The sequence below is a fragment of the Scyliorhinus canicula genome, chromosome 16 (assembly GCF_902713615.1).
Source record: "Scyliorhinus canicula chromosome 16, sScyCan1.1, whole genome shotgun sequence".
Lineage (NCBI taxonomy): Eukaryota > Metazoa > Chordata > Chondrichthyes > Carcharhiniformes > Scyliorhinidae > Scyliorhinus > Scyliorhinus canicula.
Genome location: NC_052161.1, coordinates 11,262,210 through 11,286,909, shown reverse-complemented (window position 1 = coordinate 11,286,909; position 24,700 = coordinate 11,262,210). Strand labels below are relative to the sequence as shown.

At 47.9% G+C, this 24,700-nt stretch overlaps 1 protein-coding gene and 1 long non-coding RNA gene across 4 annotated transcripts in view; one reads left to right on the top strand and one right to left on the bottom strand.

The window, feature by feature from the left end:
• Positions 1-53: 53 nt before the first annotated feature.
• LOC119979298 lies at positions 54-24,001 on the bottom strand. Of its 2 annotated transcripts, XR_005463697.1 has the most exons (3): positions 23,880-24,001; positions 6,724-6,774; positions 54-234 (listed from the first exon to the last, which is right to left on the bottom strand). It is a non-coding gene; the product is annotated as an uncharacterized LOC119979298 (long non-coding RNA). The 2 variants fall into 2 exon arrangements; XR_005463698.1 differs by lacking the exon at positions 6,724-6,774.
• Positions 22,690-24,700, top strand: part of LOC119979297 (metal transporter CNNM2-like) — a 231,752-nt gene continuing 229,741 nt past the window's right edge. Inside the window, exon 1 of one of the 2 annotated variants that reach the window (XM_038821348.1) lies at positions 22,690-24,343. In XM_038821348.1, the coding sequence (XP_038677276.1) occupies positions 22,936-24,343 (1,408 nt within the window). In that variant the 5' untranslated portion in view covers positions 22,690-22,935. The remainder of the gene's footprint in view (positions 24,344-24,700) is intronic. The other variant, XM_038821349.1, reaches the window with a different exon arrangement.

The window sequence follows — 24,700 nt, the reverse complement described above, 5'->3', positions numbered from 1 at the left end:
CAACGCAAAGATGTGCAGGCTAGGTGGATTGACAACGCTCAATTGCCCCTTAATTGGAAAAAATGAATTGGGTACTCCAAATTTTATTTTTTTTAAAACAATTTGTTGGCTGATCACATTCTGAAATACATCCTTTGAACCCCTTTCTTCATTTTAATATGCCTGAGGAGTGATGATAATTGTTTCTCAAGCTCAGTAGTAGGTTTATTTTGGAAGACGAATGAGGAGTGGAATCTGAAAAGGGAAAAGAAGAAAAAACACTCAATGTTCGCCCAATATAAACCCACACTTCAATCCTCTCCCATGCAGCCACTCCGCAATTCTATTCCTCAGGATCATGTTTGTCCTCTCTAGTTTGACTAATTTTGTTACACCCTGTATCCCATTTCATTTTACTTTTCCAACACTTTGTTGGACAGCTAGAAGCGGGATGTAAACCATTCCTGCCACTGTCCAGGGACAACCCCGTTACAATTTCACGTTGCCTCAACAATAAGCAAATGGAAAGCCAGGTGTGACGAATGGAGGATTTCAGGAGTATTGGACTCTTAATATTGGTGCAATGTAAAGGTTAAAAGTCTGTGTTGTAGTGTGTTTGACTGCAATGGTCATTATATTTAAAAATGTTTTTGTTGTTCGGCATGTGGCGCAGTGATTAGCACTGGGACTGCGGCACTGAGGACCCGGGTTTAATTCCCGGCCCTGGTCACTGTCCGTGTGGAGTTTGCACATTCTCCCCATGTCTGCATGGGTTTCTCCCCCACAACCCAAAGATGTGCAGGATAGGTGGATTGGCCACGCTAAATTGCCCCATAATTGGAAAAACAATAATTGCGTGCTGTCAATGTATTTTTTTAAATATTTTTGTTTTGTAAAGGCCTGGGACCTTCTGGGAGCCAGGATGTGAAATTGACCAAAGGAATGTGTGGCGCAATTCTCCGCACCCCACGCTGGGGGGGAGAATCGCAGGAGGGCCGGGCGAATCACAACACGCCGCCCTGGCACCCCCCACGATTCTCCCAACCCCCCCACAAAATAGTGTGTCGCGTTTTGCGACAGGCCGCTCAGAGATTCTCCGGCCCGGATGGGCTGAGCGGCCTGCCGAACCCGACCGGTTCACGCTGGCGCCAACCACACCTGGTCGCTGCCGGTGTGAACAGCGCGTGACCGGTAAGTGTGGGGCCTGTGGGGGGGGGAGGGAGGATCGAGCACCACGGGCATGCTCATAAGATGTCTGGCCCGCGATCGGTGCCCACTGATCGTCGGGCCGGCGTCTCTGAAAGACGCACTCTTTTCCCTCCGCCGCCCCGCAAGATCAAGCCGCCATGTCTTGCGGGGCAGTGGAGGGGAAGACGGCAACCGCGCATGCGTGGTTTGGCGCCGGCCAACCTGCGCATGTGCGGCTGACGTCACTTAGGTGCCGCCGGCCGCGTCATTCTCGGCGGCCACTTTGACGCAAGCGTCAAGGCCTGGCGCCCAAGATTCACGCACCGCCGCTCCTAGCCCCCCGGGGGGGGGGAGAATAGGGGGCGAGGAGTGGCCTCCGATGCTAGAGTGAAACACTCTGGGTTTATCTCCGCCGTCGGCTGTTTGTCTCCATTTCGGAGAATCGCGCCCGTGGTTTTTCATTCTGGGCTAATGCACTGTGGTTTGGCTGGGGAAAGTCCCTGGGGAGTTAATGTACTTTCAGTCTGCAGAGGTAATTTGATTTCAGTTCGGGAAGATTAGGTCATTGCTGGGTGGAGCCAAGGGATGCAGAGAGACATTTTGAAAAGGCTTTAACGAGTCAGTTTTGGTGAAGGCTTTGGGAGAGAGAGGTGAATTCTGATCTGTCTGACGTTGAGTCCATAAGTCTTTCACAGTAGGATAGTCATAAAAGAGTAATAATATTTAAAGCAGAGCAGTCTCGCCTGGGGACAAGGAGGAAGCTGCCAGGTGAACCAACTTTCTGAAGATATTCAGCCAGAGTCTGAAGCGGTTCTAACAGGGGCCACATTTGTTTTATAAAGCAAGTATAACTCTATGTTACATAAATGCAAATTACTGCGGATGCTGGAATCGGAAACCAAAGAGAAAATGCTGGAAAATCTCAGCAGGTCTGGTAGCATCTGTAGGGAGAGAAAAGAGCTAATGTTTCGAGTCCAGATGACCCTTTGGCAAAGCATAACTCGATGTTGTGCTGATTTTAAGATAGATTGAGAGCTCTTTTCGTGTTGATTAATGGGTAATTGAGTTGTAGTGTTTAAAGGGTAATTGTAAGCTGATATTATCGGGTGTGAAGTTAAAGAGTTTAAGATTGTATTCCTAATAAAGTTTTGTTTTAAAAATACCAAATCCCTATTCATGAAATTACTCCTGGAGTGAATCATCTTTCCGCAGTCTTACAAATAAACTAAAATATTGGAGTTTCGGTCCAGTATCTTTTTTTTTAGAAAATATTTTATTGAAGCATTTGTAATTTTCACAATTTAACATGTTGACATTTCTAAAACACCCACGTGGGTCGCGCACAAAATACCCCCTAAAAGAACAACAAACAATAAACCATGTCCCCCATTTCTCCCGCCCTGTCCACAATTATCCGTATATTGAGTCCCCTGTCCTTATTTGACATTACCCTGCCTCCTGTTTTCCTCCCCCCCCCCACCTTTCCCTTTCCCCCTTTACTGCTGACGTTCAATTTTTGTTGAAGAAATCGATGAATGGTTCAGTCCAGTATCTCAGCCAGTGTTGGGATCTGGACTAGGATTGTAATAAAATTGGGGGCTCGTGTTCATGATCTGAAGTATAATTCCTTGTTTGGCTTGATATTATTGAACTTAAAGACAGTGAGTGTGTGTGAAACTATTGCATTCTTTCAGGGTTTGAAATGTAAATCGGTAGTGATTGGAGATGGCTTTCAGTTGCAAACACTTTCCTGGGGGTCGAAGCGATTACTCGGTTCACAAAGGGAGACTAAAACAAAACATTTGGGTTTGGCTGAAAAACTGCGGTTAACCTTATCAAAAGGGGTGAGGAAGGTAGAGATAATGCAAGTCGTAGTTCAATATTTAAAATTGCCAGAGGCACAGCCAGAATCATGAGAATTAGCTCGAATGCAGTTACAATTGAAGTGAAGAAATTGAAAATAACAGCGAAGGAAAAGGAGAGAATGGTAATGGCAGAAGCAAAGGAAAAAGAGTGGGCAGAAAAATAAGAAAAGGGGGCTTTACAAAAGAAATGGACATGAGGAAACGTGAAGTAGACATGGACAAATTAGCAAAGGAAGAAGGAGAAAAGGAAAAAGAGAGAATTACAACTTCATAAACTGGCACTGCAAGGAGAACATCAATTTAAAAGGTTGGAGTTAAAGGCAGCAGCTGAGGAAGGTTGAGAGGAAGAAGAAATACTTCCTAGTCAAAAGCGTAGTAGGATTTATGTTTAAATATATTCAAGCATTACCAAGATTTTATGCAAAAGATGTGGAAGCCTTTTATATCTCATTTAAGAAAATGGCTGAACAATTGAATTGGCCAAATGTGGGTAGTGTTGGTTCAATCAAAGTTGGTAGATAGAGAAAGTGAAGTGCTTGCATCACTATCAGAGGAGGTATCTCAGGGTTAAGATGAGGTTAGGAAAACCATATTAAGTGCAGATGACCTAGTGCCAGAAACCTACAGACTAAGGAAAGAACCGAGGTATAGAATTCAAAAGAATTAAATAAAGTAATTTTGATAGGTGGATGAGAGCATTAAATATAGAGCAAACGTATGACGCTCTTCAGGAAATAATTATTTTGGAGCAATTTAAAGATTCATTTCCCATGGTAGTGAGAACTCATGTGAAGAGCGAAGAGTTAAAACTGCTAGATAAGCCGCAGCAATGGAAAAGGTCATGCCATTTGGAATGAAGAATGTGCCAGCGATATTCTAAAGATTAACCAACAAGGTAATCTCAGGTCTAAACAAATGATGTATACCCGAACAGGTGCGGAATGTGGTGACTAGGGGCTTTTCACAGTAACTTCATTTGAAGCCTACTTGTGACAATAAGCGATTTTCATTTCATTTCATTACATTGACGATTTGGTGGTGTTCAGTAAAACATGGAAAGAACATTTGGAACATTAAAAAAAAATTATTCGATCGTTTAGACGAAGCTGGATTGGTGGCAAATTTGGCTAAAAGTGAATTTGCAAAAGCTCAAATCACCTTCTTAGGCCACACCATTGTACATGGTCAGATGGCTCCACGGAATGTGAAGATGAAAGCTATTGGACAATTTCTAATACCATCAACTGGATGAGAAGTTCTAAGATTTCTGGGCATGAATGGTTTCTACTGGAAATTTGTGCCCAATTTTAGCAGTGTGGTTGCTCCCCGACTGAATTAAAAAAAAACACAAAATATTTCAGTGGAGGACGGAATGTTCGGAGGCATTTGATGCCCTGAAGGTTGTGTTAACCACGATGTTGATGTTTGCTTGTTTGAAAATGTAAAATGACATGTTTTACAGATTATAAGTTATATGTAATCTTAAGAAATTATTAATGTCTAAAAGGGTTTTCAAAAAATGAAGCCATCTGTTTACATTGCTGGTAGAATTTCTTTAAGGGGGGGAGGTGTAGTGGATTGAGGATTTGGGAATATTGGATTCTAAATATTAGGACAATTTAAAGGTTAAAAGCCTGGGGTGTAGTTTGTTTGACTGAGAGTCATGTTTTAAAAAGGTGTTTGTGTTGTTTCTTGAAATAATGTTTAAAGCAGAGCAGGCTTGTCTGAGGACAAGGAAAAAGCTAAAATATTCCGGGTGAACCGGCTTTCTGAAGATATTCATCCAGAGTCTGAAGGGGTTCTAACAGGAGCCAAATCTGTTTTACAAAGTATTACTCTATGTCATGCTGATTCTAAGATAGATTGAGAGCTGTATGTTTATTTTCTTGTTGTTAATGGGAAATTGAGTTGTAGTGTTTAAGGGGTAATTCTAAGCTGTTCTTTCTGGGTGCGAAGTCAAAGATGTTAAGGTTGTATTCCAAATATAATTTTGTTTTAAAACTACCAAATCCCTATTTCTTCATGCAATCAATCCTGGAGTGAATCACTTTTTCGCACCGTCTCACAAATATACTAAAATATTGGGGTTTTGGTCCAGTGTCCTAGCCACTGTTGGGATCTGGTCTGGAATCTTAAACAGGTCAGTAACACACAGTGCCAACTGCTTTTAAGTAGTTTCTCACCTCTGGCCAGTGTGCTTAAGGCAACAAGTTTTGATTTTAAACAGTGGTATAACTGCCTCTGACCGGCTAGCACAGGTAATAGAAGGTGGAGTATAATCATTTGCAGGCTGCTATAATCTGGCTTTGAGCCTGATTAAATGTACAGAGTTCATAAAGAGGACATAGTTCAGAGAGAAGCTTCTCTCGTGTTTATCATTACTGCACCTTCCCTCTCATGCCCATCCCACCTTCAGCCTAATTTGGGAAGGCTTTTTCTCTTCTTATTTCACTGGTTCTATTGTTTTTGTTTCTTTTACCCACCAGACAGGCTGGAGATGTACAGTCGAAGGGCTCTTAGGCTGACACCAATCCCTCTCCGTAGACAGGTATCACGAGTGATTCCCAGGTGAGACCACTGCCTCTACCACCAGACACTGCAGCCTCTGTCTGGTACGTTCCTGCCCAGTATGGTTCAGATTGGGAACTGAACACGCTAACCTGCGTCTGACCCTGGCGTGTGTCAGTGTTTGTATTGCTTTTGTTGTGGCACGAACTGAACTACAAGTTAATTTACAAACAATCTTTAGTAGTTACAATCATTATGGGGTGGTAGCGTGACTGAATAACTATACGGTGCAAACAGTAGCTGTAAGCAGAAGAGTTTGGCAGCCTTAAAATGGATCCCGTTTGGGTGGTTGGCGTGCACCCTCTATTTTACAGAGCTGACACTGGAGGCAGCCCTGACTCTGACAGCACTGTGCCAAACATGAGACACCTGGCAAAATGTTTATGTTCTCCCACCGGAGCTGGACTGCACCTGAGTTGCGCAAATGTGGAAACGATTCCCAATCCTTAGCCTGACAAATATATGCATGGTGAGGTTTGCGAGGGATTCCCTAGGGAATCCCGCCATCAGGCCTCCATTCTGAGCCCCATAGTGTCCAAAGGTTAGGTGGGGTTGCTGGGTTACGGGGATAGGGTGGAGGTGTGGGCTTACGTAAGGTGCTCTTTCAGGGGCCGGTGTAGACTTGATGGGCCAAATGGCCTCCTTCAGCACTGTAAATTCTATGATTCTCCCAACTATAGAATTTCTGCGTTCCCCCCTTCCTACCCGCTGCCCCCAGTATGGGGGTGACCTGACCTGCCTCCATCCACAGTGACCCTTAAATAAAGAGAACCCCCCCAGAGACCCCCTAAATGCAGAGTCCCCCTAAATACAGATACCCCCTAAATACAGACCCCTAAATAAGGAGACCCCCTAAATAAGGAGACCCCCTAAATACTGAGACCCCCTAAATAAAGAGATCCCCTAAATAAAGAGACCCCCTAAATAAAGAGACCCCCTAAATATGGAGACCCTTCCACAGACCTCTTCAGACGAGAGACCCCTTTCAGGAAGTCACCCAGAAAAGAGACCCCCAGTCATGAAGGCCCCCCCCCCCTCCCCTTGCCGGACGAGAAAACCTTGTCTGTAAGCCAGAGAGCAGTCCAGACGGAGGCTGGGAAAAGATCACTGCTTTAAAACTCACCTGGGCAAAACACTTGCTGGCTCAGACAGAGGAAGCAGCACTTGCCAATTCCTGGAAAGAGAAATCCAGTCAGCTGGGTTTAAACCATCTCAGATCTTTGAGCTGCAAGCCTTTCATTCATATCTCTTTGATATTGATTTTACTTAAAACACCAGGTTAAAGTACAACAGGTTTGTTTCAAACACTAGCTTTTGGAGCACTGCTCCTGAACCTGAGGAAGGAGCTGTGCTCCGAAAACTAATGTTTGAAACAAACCTGTTGGACTTTAACCTGGTGCTGTAAGACTTCTTACTGAGCCCACCCCAGCCCAACGCCGGCATCTCCACATCTTGATTTTACTTGGCTGTGATTGACAGCGTCCACACACACACATATATCAACATCGAAAATTGGAGCAGGAGGAGGCCATTCAGCCCTTCAAGCCCACTCCACCATTCATCATGATCAGGGCTGTTCATCCAACTCAATAGCTTAATCCCGCTTTTCCCCGTATCCTTTTATCCCCTTCGACCCAAGTGCTGTATCTAACTGCTTCTTTTGTTTTGACCTCAATTACTTCCTGTGGTAACGAATTCCACAGGCTGACCACTCTCTGGGTGAAGAACTTTCTCCTCATCTCAATTTTAAATGGTCTACCCCGTATCCTCAGACTGTGACCCCTGGTTCTGGACACACCCACCATTGGGTATATCCTTCCTGCATCTTATCTGTCTCCTTCTGTTAGAATTTTATAGGTTTTTATGAGATCCCCCCTCATTTTCTGAACTACAGTGAATACAATCCTAAATTATTCAATTTTTCCTCCCAGGAATCAGTTTGGTTAAACCTTTGTACTACTCCCTCAGAGCAAGAACATCCTTCCTCTCATAAGGAGACCAAAACTGCACACAATATTCCAGGTGTGGCCTTCCCAAGGCCCTGTATAATTGAAGCAAGACATCCCTGCTCCAGTACTTCTGTTTTGCAGGGGAAAGGCCAGAGGAGATTCCTGCACTGCCAGCCTAGCTCTCTTGCTCTACCTGGTGTTCCCCATTCCCTTCCTGCCTACGGAGTCTGAGCCTGCGGTGTGACCACGACACTCTCCGCCTCGGGAATGTCAGCATTGTTTCATTCATATTCCTTCACAATTCAGTAACTCTTAAGTTCTGTAACTGCAATGTTTATAAATATCAAATTTTGATTGACAGCTCCTGGACCACTTCAAACAGAGTTAAGTGCTGTCAATTTCCAGCTGACCACTTCAAAATTACTCAAGCATGGAGGGAGGTGATTGGAAAGCACTTATTTTAAGAGTTAACCACTAATTCACAGAGGCCTCAAAGGAATATTTACTGAAACAATTGAAAAGTCATCACATTCAAAATCTCAATTTATCCCTAAGTGCAGGTTTTACCTTCACATTGCTCTGTTTTAAAACGACTTTAATCAATTACCTGCTGGTGACCTACTCAAGCCACACTCAATTACAGAAATGTATTTAAACGTCTGTGGTATGGTAACCTACTAAGGTGTATAAATCTGTAACAATCGCGGGGCAGATTTCCCATTGTACAACTTTGATGTGCAGACGGCAGGAGTGGAGGAGGAAGAGGACGATCAACATGGATCCTGTCCAGCAAAGATGATGGATGGAAAATGCTGAGGGTCTTGTTACAGGTGTGTGATCCTCTCCGGCTGACTTTCCTCTGAGCGACACTGTACACCTGGAGATACTTGACACCTGGAGACCTGGATCTTTGCCTTGTCAGGGGATGGCCTGTGTCAGGTGTAAGGTTGTGGAGGTTTCCCAAACACACAGCTCTGTGTTATCAGTACCACACACTCCCACCAGCATCCTGAAGAATCTCATGCACTTTCAAAGAAGCCAATCTGTCCCAATTTACACCTCGGTGGTATAGACAAAATCTTATCATCTTGTTCACCACACCAGCTCAGTAGATTTTCCAAATTACCCGCACCCTAGTGTAGAGATGCTTGACCCTCAGCATCCTCCTTTTGCAGCAATAGTGCAAATGTCAAGAATACTATTATTATTTACAATATTCCTATTGATTTTGGACGCGATGTAATAACCTTTCACTCCCTCTTCCTTTTCCACCCCCCTCTCCTCAGTATGCCTGTGGGTTTATGGGCACCAGTCATCACCTGATACCTTACTCAAGTATCACAGGATCTCAGGAACAGGAGGAGGCCATTCAGCCCCTTAAGCTGGTTTCACCATTGAATTGCAAAGTATCATGGTCGATCTGTATTTTAACACCATTTACCTGCATTGGTTCTAAACCCTTTATCTCCTTAACTTAACGAAAAATCTATCCACCTCAATGTTAAAATTTTCAATTGATGCCGACTCTCAACAGCTTTTGGGGAAGGGAGGGAGTTCCAGATTTACACTATCTTTAGTGTGAAAAAGTACTTCCTGATATCATAGAATCCGTACAGTGCGGAAGGAGGCCATTCGGCCCATCGAGTCTGCAATGAGCCGACGGAAGAGCACCTTACCTCGGCCCACTCCCCCCCCACCCCAATATTCCTGTAACCCTGTAATCCCACTTAACACTGTGGACACTAAGGGACAATTTAGCATGGCCAATCCATCTAACCTGTACATCTTTGGACTATCATTACTGAACAGTCCAGCTCTAATGTTAAAGTCTCCTTGTTAAAACCATAGAATTGCTACTGTGCAGAAGGTGGCCATTTGGCCTATTGCACTAACCTTCAGAAAGAGCACCCCACCCCGGCCCACACCCCCCGTCCTATCCCCGTAACCCCACCTAACCTGCACACCTTAAGGCATCAAGGGGCAATTTAGCATGGCCAATCCGCCGAACCTGCACATCTTTGGACTCCCTGCGTGAGATAAAAAAGTTTCTCTCCATCTACCCCATCACATACTCCCATCATCTTAAACATCTCAATTAGATCACTGGTTAAATTGCAGCACTGGGGCACAGTGGTTAGCTCAGCTGCCTCACGGCGCCGAGGTCCCAGGTTCGATCCCGGCTCTGAGTCACTATCCTTGTGGGGTTTGCACGTTCTCCCCGTGTTTGCGTGGGTTTCGCCCCCACAACCCAAAGGTGTGCAGGATAAGTGGATTGGGTAGGTGGATTGGGTACTCTACATTTATTTTTTAGAAAAGGATCACTGATGAAATGTCTATTTTTCATGTGTGAACCCAGTTGGTGGGTTTGACAGTTTTACTCAACTATGGAAAATCTTGTCAAACAGCCACAGTGGTGCTAGATTACGATCAAGCATGGGGTATCTAGGTGTTCATTCAAACTTCACCCCTATGCTTCTTGATTTACAGTGGCTCCTTGTCCATAAACATCTCCAATTTAGAATTCTTATCCTAGTGCCTAAATCTCTCCATTGCTTCATACTCTCCCAATCTATGTAACCTCCTCCTGTTCAAGAACAAGAACATTGCATTTCAATAGCTCTGTGTATTCTTCACTTCCTTCATTCCAGCATTGGCAGTCACACCTTCAGCTGCTTGGATCCCAAACTCTGGAATTTTCTCCCAACCTCCACCTCTCCACAACTCAACCTCTCCATTCCACCACCTAATTCTCCATCCCCTATACTCCATCTCTCCAACCTCCCCAGCTCAATCACAACCCTCGACCTCTCTAACCTCTCCACCTCCTGACCTCTCCACCTCTCTCCTTTCCATCTCTTGACCCTCTACCACTCCACGTCTCGAACCTCCACCTCTCCTCACTACCTATCGATCTCTCCACCTCTCCCCAAACCACTGTAATGTTCCACCTCTCTACTTCTCCACCTAATTCTACACTTTCCTACACTCCACCTCCCTTCTCTCAACCTCTCTGCCCTCCACCTCTCCATTTTTCCCAGCTCAACCTCTCCACCTCCCTCCTTTCCATCTCTCTAAACGCCATGTCTTTACCCTCCACTTCTCAACCCTCGATCCTCCACCTCCCAACCCTCCATCTCTCGACCCTACCCCCCACCACCTAATTCTCCACTTCTCTACCCTCCACCTTGCTCCATCTCTTCCTCAAAGTCACTCCTAAAATCTACCTTTTTGATGCAGCTCACCTCACCTGATATTTCCTTCTTTAGCTCAGTGTTATTTCTTTTTGACAGCACTCTTGTGAAACACCCTGGGATGCTTATTTTGTTAGAAGTTCTGCTAATTGCAACTTGTCATTTTTGTACTGAATGTCTCTACGCTGTAACTCAGCTGTGGAGTGGATTAATTGGTTGTATTGTCACATGGTAGAGAGAGTAAGCACTGAATTCATACACGTACAGCACTGATCAAAAAATATACCCTCTGTTATCATAGTTCAGACTAAGTCCTGCAACGGGAAAAATAATTTCTCATTTACTTTTAACTTTTAATTATTATTTGACAGATTAAGGTAAAGACGATACTGTTCCCAGGACCCTGGGAAGCACCAAGGGTAAAAGGGACCTTGATGTGCATGTACTGCAGTCCCTTACGGTAGCAGAGGAGATGGATACAGTGGTTAAGAAGCTATGTGGTGTACTTGCCTTTATTAGCCGAGGCATTGCGTTGAAGAGGAGGGAGATTATGTGGATATTGGTTACTGACTTCAATAGTGGCCTCACTATTGATAACTCTGCCATCACTTCAGGTGTGAGTTCAGCATAGACACTCCAATGAGGTATCAAAGCCCATTGGAACTTTCACTCAGCACAAATCAAGAGGGGATGAGAGAACATTGGGAAAACAAAACTAAGAGAAAAATTGAATTTTCAAAGCATTGTTGTTTACCTTTTGTCACAGCCTCTTACAATACCTAATTGAGTTCCACAGATTTGAAACGTTAACTCTGTTTTTCTCTCTCCACTGATGTTACTGCGTTTGTCCAGCACTTTCCGTTTCTAATTCAGATTTCCAGCACTGCAGTGTTTTGCTTTGATTTTCTCTTATAATACCTCCTGAGTTGCGATGTGTGCATTATTAAACTAGCTGCACATCTCAATGTGGCCGGCACGGCTGCACAGTGGTTAGCACCGCTGCCTCACAAACTCCAGGGACCCGGGTTCAATTCCAGCTTCTGGTGACTGTCTGTGTGGAGCTTGCACTTTCTCCCCGTGTCTGTGTGGGTTTCCTCCGGGTGCTCTGGTTTCCTCCCACAGTCCAAAGATGTGCCGGTTAGGTGGATTGGCTTCGTTAAATTGCCCCTTACTGTCCAACGGTTAGGTGGGGTTACTGGGATACGGGTGGGCTTAAGTACATGGGCTTAAGTACGGTGCTCTTTCAGGGGCAGGTGTAGACTGGATTGGCCGAATGGCATCCTTCTACGCTGTAAATTCTGTGAAAATAAAGCTCAAGTGCTATTATCCAGTAACTATCTGAGAATCAAATGCAGAGGACTGTTAAAATTATTATCAATGAAGTTGGACACTTTCAACTCAGAGACCTTAGGAACCTGAAGCTTTTTCAGGATGCCCTGGATATTCATGTGTTTAGCCTTCTGTTCTAATGATGTGAATAATCTGAATATTCAGGGTGTATTAAAATCAGCTCCATGCCCCTATTTTTAGGTAAGAACTTTCTTTTGAAGACACAATAATAAATCATAACAAGATCATATCAACACTTAGTACAAAAATACAGCTTTTTATAAAATATTTTTTATTCTCCTCCTTTTTCACATTTTCTCCCAAATTTACACCCACCAACAATAAACAATAATCATTAACAAATATGTCAATCTCCATATCAATAACAACCATCCCCTCCTCGCGCCAAACCCCAAAATGTGGCCCGCATGTTAACATAAACAAATGACAAAAAGGAATCAGGAATCACCTATAGTCACCATTAACACACACAGCCCCCCTCCCCCCAACCCTCCCACCCAACCCCCCAACTAATGTTCGTGTGATCCAGTTCTTGAAAGTGGATAATGAATAATGCCCATGAATTGTAGAACCCCTCCATCCTTCCCCTCAGTTCAAACTTAACCTTCTCAAGAGTCAAGAATTCCAACAGGTCCTCCCGCCATGCCAGGGCACAGGGTGGAGAGGTTGCTCTCCAACCCATCAGGATCCACCTTCGGGCGATCAACGAGGCGAAGGCTACATCTGCCTTCGCACCCGTTTCCAACCCTGGCTGGTCTGACACCCCGAATATGGCCTCCCAGGGGCCTGGGTCCAGTTTCACGTGCACCACTTTAGAAATTACCCGAAAAACCTCCTTCCAGTAATCCTCCAGCTTTGGACTGGACCAAAACATATGGACGTGATTAGCGCCCCACCCCTCCCCACAATGTTTACACACATCTTCTACTCCTTCAAAGAATCGGCTCATCCTCGCCCTAGTGAGGTGTGACCACATTCAGCTGTATCAGCCCCAACCTCACGCACAAGGTGGAGGCATTCACTCTCCGGGGCACCTCACACCAGAACCCCTCCTCCATATCCTCTCCCAATTCTTCCTCCCACTTTGCTTTGATCCCTTCCAGTGGTGCCTTCTCCTCTTCCAAAATAGCCCTGTAATACCGCTGACACTACCCCCCCTTCTCCAGTCTCCCTGTCGTCAGCACCTCTTCCAGCAATGTGGCAGCCGGCTCCTCCGGGAAGCTCTGTATCTCTTTTCTGGCAAAATCTCGAACCTGCATGTATCTAAACATTTCCCCCTGCTCCAGCCCATACTTTGTTTCCAGCTCCTTCAGTCCTGCAAACCGATCCCTAAGAAACAAATCTTTTAGTGTTTGCAGCTTTGAGGAGAATATAGAATTGTGTAGTCTCAGTGTTGCTTTATGACGTGACTTCAAAAATGGTCAGATACAAGTTTATTATGTGGTGGCTCAGTGGTAGTACACTGGTCTCTAACTCAGAAGATTGTAGGTTCAACTCCCATTGCAGGACTTTATTGCAAACATTTAGGTTAAAGTCCTAGTTGAACACTGTACTATTTGAAGTGATGCCTTTTGGAGAGTAGCATGAACCAATGGCCCACGTGCCCTTTCACATGCATGTAACAGGTCCCACAGTAATATTTTAAAGAAGAACAGGAGAGTATCCCTGGCGTCCTGGCCAACATCCCTCAGACAACATCACAGAAACAAATTGCTGTTTGTGGGAGCTTGTTCTACACAAAATTGGCTATTGTATTTTCTAAATTACAAAATTGACTGCACTTTAAAGGTAAAGTAAAAAAAAGTAAAGTCACCAGAGTCCCAGATGACCATAGGCTGCTTTCCCCTTTGAGGGGGGAGAGCTGACTGGTGATGATTTAACCTGAGGGTCACCACGCCTCAGGCGAGGAGCAACATTGAGAAGGCGGGGCCTCCATGAATAACCTCAGCCGGTACGGGGATTGCAGTCATGTTGTTGGCCTTGCTCCGCATCACGAACCAGCTGTTCATCGTCGTCATTGTTGGCTGTCTCTCGTTTTGACAATGACATTTACACAAGTTGCTGCCATGGGTCTTCCTGTGACTTAGCAGGCTGATTTTCAGCCTGTTAATAGATCTTTGGCCACATGGGGCAGGATTTCCCTTGAGGTAGTGAGATCCAGAGTGCAATATTTGCCTGCTTTTCTTTCCTTCACTGCCATTGCTCTGCCTCATCATTAAGATGTTGTGACTCAAAGTGCGATGCCACTTGATGAATAAGCTGTCGCCATTTTGAAGGATTGGTAGTAAGCTCTGCCCAATCATTAATGTCAATGCTGCAGCACTTTAAGGAAACCTTTAGGGCATCTTTGAAGTGTTTTCTTTGTCCTCCTGTGGAATATTGGGTATTTGAAAGTTATCGAGGGAGATGTTTATGGCCATCTGGACATCGTGTCCAGTGCGTCGAAGTTGATTGTGCAGGAGTTGTGTCTGAATGCTTGAGGAGCTGGCTTCAAGGAGGGTACGAGTGTTGTTCAATGCTGCTCCCACTGAATCCGGAGGATGAGACACAGTCATTGTGATGGAATGTTTCTACTGCTTTATGTGTCGCTGATCAGAGCTTACGACTCACTGTACTGAAGAAGTGCATGACAACAACTGCTCTGTCACTAAGACTTTTGTTGACTAACAGAGGTCTCTGTTGTCAAGCACTTGCTGCTCTAGTTTGTCGAGGCTGTCCTGGCGTAACTGATCTGGTGGCGGATCTTCTCATCAATGGTGTCCTTTTGAGAGAGGTGGTTGTCAAGATACGGGAAGTGCTCAACATATACCAGAGTCTCTCCTTCAACATACACGGGAGGTGGACTATTTAGCTGACCAGGTGTGAGTTGATATGAGTTTTGTTTTGCTGACTTTCAAGAACATCTTTCTTTTTTGTGATGAATCCTTGACATTTCAAGGAAGGACAAAATCATAAATGCCACAGTCTTCTAAAATCTCCCAAGTATCCCAGCACTCATTAAGCAGAGGTGGCTTTGCCGGCCTGGACACATTTGCAGGAAGATGATGGACGAATTCCCAAGAATTTTGTGTGGCGAGATAGCCGGGTCCAGAAGACCAGCAGGATGGCCAAAGTTCCACTTCAAAGATGCTTGCAAAAATGTCATGATGGAACTTCCGGTGGCGGCCATGCAGGGTAGGTCACACCTGTAACGGACTTTTGGACCTTTTCCCCACTTTTTTGGGGGATTTTATGGGATAAAGCAGTGAAGAGTGAGACAGTAAGGAGAAATCCCCCTCTGGTGTATGGAGAATTGGACCAGAAGTGGCCGTGTGAGACGACAAAGTCCTATAAGGGAGACGCAAGCAGAGCTGGTAACACGGGACAGCATGGCGGAGGGCAAGGGCTGCGGGGAGAGGGCACAGTGGTTGACAGAGCAGCTGGTGAAGCTTTTAGAGGATTGCTTCGCCAAGCTGCAGAAGGACACGCTGGACCCGATTAAGGCTTTGATTGATCAAGTGGTTCAGAATCAGGAAACCCACGGGAGAGCGATCCAGGAGGTCGAACAAAAGTTGTCCGAGCACGAGGGGTATACAACGGTGCTGGACAGCAAGGTAGGGATGATGAACGATTGCCAGAAAAGAATGCAGGAGAAGCTGGAGGACCTGGAGAATAGGTCCAGGAGGCAGAATCTCAGAATTATTAGCCTCCCTGAAGGCAGTGAGGGATCGGATGTGAGGGCATGTGTGACAGACATGTTGGAGAAGTTGATGGGGGTTGGGGCGTTCCCTCGGCCTCTGGAATTGGACAGAGGGCACAGAGCCCTTGCGAGAAAGCCCAGAGCGAACGAGCCACCGAGGGTCATGGTGGTACGTTTTCACCGTTTCATGGACAAGGAACACGTTTTGCGGTGGGCCAAGAAAGAACGGAGCAGCAAGTGGGAGAGCTGTGAGTTGTGCAGTTATCAGGACCTGGGAGCGGATTTGGCCAAGAGGCGAGCTGGGTTCAATCGGGCAAAAACGACTCCCTTTAAGAAGGGGATGAAGTTTGGGATGCTGTACCCAGCCCGCCTGTGGGTCACACATGAGGAACGGGACTTCTACTTTGAAACGCCAGACGAAGTATGGACCTTTATTAAAGAAATGAAGCTGAAGGCGAATTAAAGGACACTTAAGCCTTGGAGAAGTACTGTGGCAGCAATTTGTGTGCTGGATTGTAAAAATGTAAGTAGCTCTATGTGAAATAATAGGTTAAAGGTTGATCTGTCTTGTAAGGACATTGTTAGAGGGGGGGATGGGCTTTGAATTTAGTTCTGCTTTTTGGGTGACTATTTTTCTAAAGTGATTGTTTCTTCACAATTTTTGTTGTTGTTTGTTTACTGGGGAATGTGATGCTTTTAAAATGTTTATTCATGTGGGGCGGGGAGAGAGGAGAGTATAATAGGGAGACAGACTGCTTGGTGCCAGGGGCGGGAGCTATCGAGTCAGCATGGGTCAGCTGAATCTTGGAAGCACAGTGGAGGGTGGACAGGTGTTAAACTGGAGCTTGACTTGGGGGATTGGGTTTTAGTGCTGTTGTTGGGGGGAAGGGAGGGGGGAGGAGCTGCTTTGCTGACAGGGGAGGAAATGTTACTAGGGGACAAATGGAAGGTCGGGAACGGCGACAGCCCGAGTGGGGACTCGAGGAAGCAGAGGGCGCGAGCTCGAGGCTGGCCTAAAAAGAGTGATGGCTAGTCGGCAGGGGGGGGGGGAAGCCCCCCCCCCCCCCCCCCCCCCCCCTGTCCAGGCTGATCACATGGAAGACTGAATGGGTCGGTCAAGAGGGCTCACGTGTTCACGCATTTGAGGGAACTGAAGGCGGACGTGGCAATGCTACAAGAGACACACCTAAAGGTTACAGACCAGTTGAGATTGAGGAAGGGGTGGGTTACCAAGTGTTCCACTCAGGACTGGACTCAAAGACCAGGGGGGTAGCGATCTTGATCAGCAAACGAGTGGCATTCGAGGCAGGGAGAATCGTGTCAGACAAGTGGGGTAGGTACATAATGGTGAATGGGAAGCTGGAGGGGGTGCGGGTGGTACTTGTGAACATATATGCTCCAAATTGGGACGATGTGGAATTTATGAGGCGGGTGTTCGGTAAGATGCCAGACTCAGAGTCACATAACCTGATCATGGGTGGGGACCTCAACATAGTTATTGACCCGGAATTGGACCGGTCAAAGTCCAGGACAGGGAGGAGACCAGCTGCGGCAAAGGAATTGAAGGGTTTTATGGAACAGAAGGGGGGAGTAGACCCATGGAGGTTTGCACGGCCGAGGACGAAGGAGTTTTCCTTTTTTTCACATGTCCACAAGGTATACTCTCGCATCGACTTTTTTGTTCTGAGCAGGGCGCTAATACCGAAGGTGGTGGATGCTGAGTACTCGGCAATCGCGGTGTCGGATCATGCCCCGCACTGGGTGGATCTACGGGTTAGTGTGGAGAGAGGGCAATGCCCGCTGTGGAGACTGGATGTGGGGTTGCTAGCGGACGAGGCGGTCTGTGGGCGGGTTAACAAGTCCATCCAGAACTACCTGGAAACAAATGATACGAGGGAGGTCTCTGCAGCGACGGTCTGGGAAGCTCTGAAGGCAGTAGTCAGAGGGGAATTAATCTCGATACGGGCCCACAGAGAAAGGGTGGAACAAGCTGAGAGGGATAGATTAGTGGAGGAGATACTCCAGGTGAACAGGAGATACCCGGAGGGCCTGGACAGAGGCCCTCAGGCTACTGAGGGAGCGGCAGAGGTTACAGGTGGAGTTTGGGCTGTTGACCACATGGAAAGCAGTGGAACAGTTGAGGAAGGCGGAGGGGGGGGGGTTCTATGAGTACGGGGAAAAGGAAAGCAGAATGTTGGCGCACCAGCTCAGGAAAAGAGAGGTGGCCAGGGAGATAGGTAAAGAGTAGAGACGATAATACTGTCCAGGACCCAGCGGGGTGAACAAGGTGTTTAAGGACGTTTATAGTAAATTATATGAGTCGGAACCCCCAGCTGGGGTGGAGGGGATGAGGCAATTTCTGGATCAGTTGAGGTTCCCGAGGGTGGAGGAGGACCTGGTGGAGGGGCTGGGAGCCCCAACTGAGATTGAGGAAATAATCAAGGGGCTGGAGGGCTTGCAGTCGGACAAGGCCCCGGGGCCTGACGGCTACCCGGTGGAATTCTATAAGACGTTTTCAGAGATATTGAGCCCACTGCTGGTGAGGACATTTAACGAAGCAAGAGAGAAGGGAATCCTCCCCCCAACAATGTTGCAGGCCTCGATTTCATTGATCTTGAAACGGGAGAAGGATCCGGAGCAATGCGGGTCATACAGGCCGATTTTTCTACTGAATGTTTGCTGCCAAACTGCTGGCTAAGATACTGGCCACAAGGATAGAGGACCTTGTCCCGGGAGTGATAGGGGAAGACCAGATGGGATTTGTTAAGGGCAGGCAACTCAAGGCCAATGTTCAAAGGTTTCTAAATGTTATTATGATGCCCTCAGAAGGAGAGGAGGCGGAGGTGGTAGTAGCGATGGATGTGGAGAAGGCTTTTGATCGGGTGGAGTGGAATTACCTGAGGGAGGCACTGGGAAGGTTTGGGTTTAGTGAGGGCTTTATTGACTTTATTGACAAGTTAAACCTATCCCGTTTGGTAGAACAAATGGAAGGGGACTCCCGCTATCACTGGTGGGGAGGGTACAGACCGTGAAAATGACGGTCTTCCCCAGATTCCTGTTTGTCTTTCAGTGCCTCCCCATCTACATCCCTAAGGCCTTTTTCAAGCGGGTGAATAAGATTATTTTGGGCTTTGTGTGGGCGAGTAAAACCCTGTGAGTGAAGAAAGTGTTGCTGGAGCGCAGTCGGGGGGAGGGTGGGTTGGCGCTGCCGAACTTCTGCAATTACTACGGGGCGGCTAATATAGCCATGATTAGGAAGTGGGTAGTGGGGGAGGGGTTGGCATGGGAGCGGATGGAGGCGGCGTCATGTAAAGGTACCAGTCTGGGAGCACTGGTAATGGCACCTCTACCATTCTCGCCAGCCCGATACTCCACAAGTCCGGTGGTAGTGGCGGCTCTGAGGATCTGGGGGCAGTGGAGGACATATAAGAGAGTGGAGGGAGCATCGTTTTGGACCCCGATTGATAACAACCACAGGTTTGTACCGGGCAGGCTAGATGACGGATTCTGGAGTTGGCAGAGGGCAGGAATTAGAAGGATGAGGGATCTATTTATAGATGGGAGCTTTCCCAGCTTGAAAGCTTTGGAGGATAAATTTAAATTGCCAGCAGAGAATGGTTTTAGGTATTTGCAGGTGCGAGACTTCCTGAGAAAACAGGTGCTGGCCTTTCCGCTGCTGCCGCCACGGGGGTTACAGGAAAGAGTAGCTTCCAGCACCTGGGTGGGAGAGGGGAAGGTATCGGATATTTACCAGGAGCTTTCGGAGGCGGAGAAAACTCCGGTGGAGGAGCTTAAGGGCAAGTGGGAGGATGAGCTAGGAGGAGAGTTAGAGGCGGGTCTGTGGGCGGATGCCCTAAGCAGGGTTAATACCTCCTCATCGTGCGCCAGGCGCAGCCTAATACAATTTAATGTAGTCTACCGGGCACACATGACAGCGGCTAGGATGAGCAAGTTTTTCGGGGTAGAAGATAGGTGTGCGAGGTGCGCAGGAAGCCCAGCAAATCATGTCCACATGTTTTGGGCTTGCCCGAAGCTTAGAGGGTTTTGGCTGGGTTTTGCTAAGGCAATGTACACGGTGCTAAAAACACGGGTGGTGCCGAGTCCGGAGGTAGCGATCTTTGGAGTGTCGGAAGATCCGAGAGTTCAGGGGGCGAAAGAGGCCGACGTCTTGGCCTTTGCCTCCCTGGTAGCCCGGAGAAGGATCTTATTAATGTGGAGGGGCTCGAAGCCCCCGACTGTGGAGACCTGGGTTAACGACATGACTGGGTTTCTCAGTCTTGAGAAAATAAAGTTTGCCTTAAGAGGGTCAATGTTAGGGTTCTCCCGAAGGTGGCAGCCGTTCGTCGACTTTCTCAGGGAAAATTAAAAATGTCAGGGGGTGGGGTGCGGATTGTTGTATGGTTGAGGTGTGTGAAGATTGGGCTGGGGGTGGGAAATTTTTATTTTACCACGTTGATGTCATTGTTTTTGTTACTGTTCTAAAATGTTTTAAATACCTTAATAAAGTATTATTAAATTTTTTAAAATGTCACGATGGTCCAAAACAATGATTCTCACACATGGGAGATCCTTGAAAATGACAGATAGAAATGGCGACAGCGCCTGTGGGTTGACGTGCACCATCATGGTGATCAGTGGCTACAGCGACTTGGCAACAGAGTCACCAGCGACCCATGCAACATCTGATAACCACCTCGTAGTCACCACTTTTGGCAGAACCTGCCTCTCACAAATCAACAAAAGTGCACCATATGTCATCTAATCCCCAATGGATTTGCTGCATGTCTATCATCTTAGGTAAATGGAAGGACACTGATGATGATGGCTGGTGACATTTTCCTCCATTAAAGGTGTTACATAAATATAAGTTGTTGTTGAATGTATGAATGCATATCCTCTCGTGTCGATTTTGCTCTGGACCTTCAGCTTTGAAGGCAGGTGATTCTTGACTAAAGTAAATGTTTAACAATGACTATAATTTAGAAAGTATTATCGGCAATGAGTGTAGTAAATGAGCGCATATTGCAAAAGAGTGTTTCGTTTATCTGGTCGAGGGGTGTTGGATGGTGTCATGCACTCTCAGATGTGGATCTGTGTTGGCTTTTAGGCAGCCAATTTTTTTTTGGGTGTTTCTAACTGAGAGGGTGTTGGGGGGGGGGGGGCACGGTTCCGGGGGGGGGGGTGGGGGTGGAGGTGGTCTGGCCCTCCCTCCCTCCCTCCCAGTACACTCCCCGATTTGGGGGCCACTCTGGAAGCCCTCCAATCCTTGGGTGGGATTCCCACTGATTTGATCACAGTAAGAAGCCTTAAAACACCAGGTTAAAGTCCAACATGTTTGTTTCAAACACTAGCTTTCGGAGCACTGCTCCCTCAGGCTCCTTCCTTCACCCGAGGAAGGAGCAGTGCTCCGAAAGCTCGTGTTTGAAACAAACATGTTGGACTTTAACCTGGTGTTGTAAGACTTCTTACTGTGCTCACCCCAGTCCAACGCCGGCATCTCCACATCATCACTTATTTGACGATTGGGATTGGTCTCTACTTATTTTAGTTCTTGCCCCACAATATCCATTGCCCCTTTGAGGACAGCACTGTTGCTGATGGTCTGGTGATCTACTTTGTCCTTTAATCATGGGTTGAGAGATGGGAGTGTGGAAGTTCGGACTCTTGCTCTTCGCTTTTGTTCTTGTTCTGTTTTTACTTCTATTAGAGACCCTAGTATTAAAGATTGGTTGTGCCCAGTCCTTTGTCTTTATTTTTGCTATTTTGAAGGTGTACGATAGCTGCCTGACCCGGCCTGGATCGGGAAAATAATTTAAATTGCGTTGGCCAATTCACTTAATCTGCATATCTTTGGACAGTGGGAGGAAACCAGAGCAGTCACGGGGACAATGTGCAAACTCCAGGTGGTCACCCGAGGTCAGAATCGAACCTGGGATCCCGGCGCTGTGAGGCAATGGTGCTAACCACTGTGCCACCACGCTGCACAAATGGGTGCGATGTAGGGTTATAATGTCGCCTGTATCCTGTTTGGGAGCAGACAGATAATTTATCCGTGCGGGAGGAACATAGAATATCATAGAATTTAGAGAGCAGAAGGAGGCCATTCGGCCCATCGAGTCTGCACCGGCTCAACATGTTGGGGATTTTGTCCCTGATTTAGTCGCTCTTATGGGTTCCTAGTTATGTAATGACCGTTGCTTTTGTGCTGCACCTGGATACCCAAAGCCACCTTTCAGTTTTGGCTTGTTTGAGGTGGATTTTTGTAAAGAAAAATCCCAAAAATAGACATTTCTAAAGAAATTCTTAGCCAAAGGGTGATTTTGCCTCGACAAACATTTGCCATGCACCTTTCATGAAGAAGTTTATTCGAATCAGGAGTTGACATTTACATTCCCGTGGCCTAAAGGCAAATGACAATTAAAGAAAATAATGTGGTTTATTAGAAGACGCTGCCGCCTCAGAGAAAGGCTGAGATTTGCTCTCCCTGGGCTTGACAGGCACGCGCGCACGTGCACGCTGACGCTCTTGGCACGACAACACCTGGTACGAGCATGCGCCCCAGCCACCGAGAGCACGCGCCAATTGGCTCCGCCCGGGCTCCGGCGGCTGCCCCTCTAATTGGCTGCCGGATGGCTCCGGGGCGGGTGGAGAGGGAGAGAGGAGGGGCTTCGATCACGTGCCTGTCAATCCAACCAATCGCAGGTGGGAAGAGATGGAGAGGCGGGGCGGGGCGCGCCCCCACGTGCGCCGAAAGCCGCCCATTGACCGCCCACCTGCCATGCCCGATTGGGTTGTCCAGCCTCGCCCTGCTGTGGATGGTCAGGCGGAGCTGTCAATCAGCTGGAGGTGTCAATCACCCGGGCTTTTTCTTGGGAGGCGGGGTGAAGGGAGATCGTTGACCGCAGCTCGCGCTGGCGTTCGCTGTGAATTTGAGTCAGAGCGCGAGCGGGCTGCGAGCCGGAGGGAGCGCGAACGGGTGGGAGCTGTGTGACTGGACTTGGATTAAATAAATCACAACATGTCTATTCAAAATGGGGCAGAAAATGGAGGGAGGGTAACGAACGACACTTAATACTTCCATTTCCCACCTTTTCCAAAAAAAAAATATATATAATTATATTTTTTGTCCCCGAGGGGGGTGGTCAGCCTCCAACTCCATTACCAACATGGCGGCCTGCAGCAGCGGCCGGCTCGGCGTCTTCACCCTGTCCGCCTTCAGCGCCTGCTGCTGCTGCTTCTTCCTGAGCCTGTGCCCGCGGCCGGCCGGGGCGGCCGCCGACGAGGGCGACACGGTCATCATCGGCCTGCGGCTGGAGGACACGGACGAGGTGACGGGCATGAAGGAGGGCGTGCTGCGGGTCAGCGAGCGGACGCGGGTCCGGCTGCGGCTGTACGGCCACCGCATCGACAACAGCACCTGGAGCCGCATCGGCTTCACCGAGTACCGGCGCCCGGCCGCCGCCGGCTTCGACCCGTGCGGGGTGCGCACCTCGGACATCGTGGTGCTGCCGGGCGTGGCGGCCGGCCGCCCCGGCAGCGGCGTGATCGAGGTGGAGGTGAAGCCGCTGCGCAAGACGGAGAAGCGCAAAGCCTACTACCTGTGCACGGCGGCCCGGGCGCCGGAGCCGGGCTCGGGGGGGCAGGCCGACTGGCTGTACCACGACACCAAGGACACCATGGTGCTGGTGGTGGAGGAGAGGAAATCCCTGATGCCCTTCTGGGTGCAGGTCATCTTCATCTCGGTGCTGCTCTGCCTCTCGGGCATGTTCAGCGGCCTGAACCTGGGGCTGATGGCGCTGGACCCCATGGAGCTGCGCATCGTGCAGAACTGCGGCACCGAGAAGGAGAAGAACGACGCCAAGCGCATCGAGCCGGTGCGCCGCCAGGGCAACTACCTGCTCTGCTCGCTGCTGCTGGGCAACGTGCTGGTCAACACCACCCTGACCATCCTGCTGGACGACATCGCCGGCTCCGGCGTGGTGGCCGTGGCCGTCTCCACCCTGGGCATCGTCACCTTCGGCGAGATCGTGCCGCAGGCCATCTGCTCCCGCCACGGCCTGGCCGTGGGCGCCAACACCATCGTGCTGACCAAGTTCTTCATGCTGCTCACCTTCCCGGCCTCGTACCCGGTCAGCCGCCTCCTGGATGTCATCCTGGGCCAGGAGATTGGCACCGTCTACAACCGCGAGAAGCTGCTGGAGATGCTGCGGGTCACCGACCCCTACAACGACCTGGTGAAGGAGGAGCTCAACATCATCCAGGGCGCCCTGGAGCTCCGGACTAAAACGGTGGAAGACGTGATGACCCCCCTGCGGGACTGCTTCATGATCACTTGCGACGCTACCCTGGATTTCAACACCATGTCCGAGATCATGGAGAGCGGATACACCAGGATTCCCGTCTCCGAAGGCGAGCGGTCAAACATCGTTGACCTGCTTTTTGTGAAGGACTTGGCATTTGTGGACCCTGACGACTGCACCCCTCTGAAAACCATCACCAAGTTTTACAACCACCCCTTGCATTTTGTTTTCAACGACACGAAACTGGATGCAATGCTGGAGGAGTTTAAAAAAGGTGGGATAATGTTGATTTGTTTTTATCGCCCTCTTTCTGGTCTCGTCGTTCAAACTGTCTCGCGTACGCCGATTCTTTTCAGATGATTTAATATCGCTAACCTGTCCTATCGTTGTAATCAACCACCACATTTTCTCCTCGTACTAAAATAATTACGTTGGGTGTAATGGTTCATCAGCTGCCCATTTCTGCAAGTATGTTACCTGCAAACGTTTTATGGACGTCCCACTTTCTCCTGATGCTTCTGATTCATAAACTTCTTTACCCCTGATATGGCATTGTCTTCCCTCCCCCACCCCATGAGCTCCGGTTATGATTAAACAATGGCAGTAATATAAAAGGCATTGAGGATAAGTG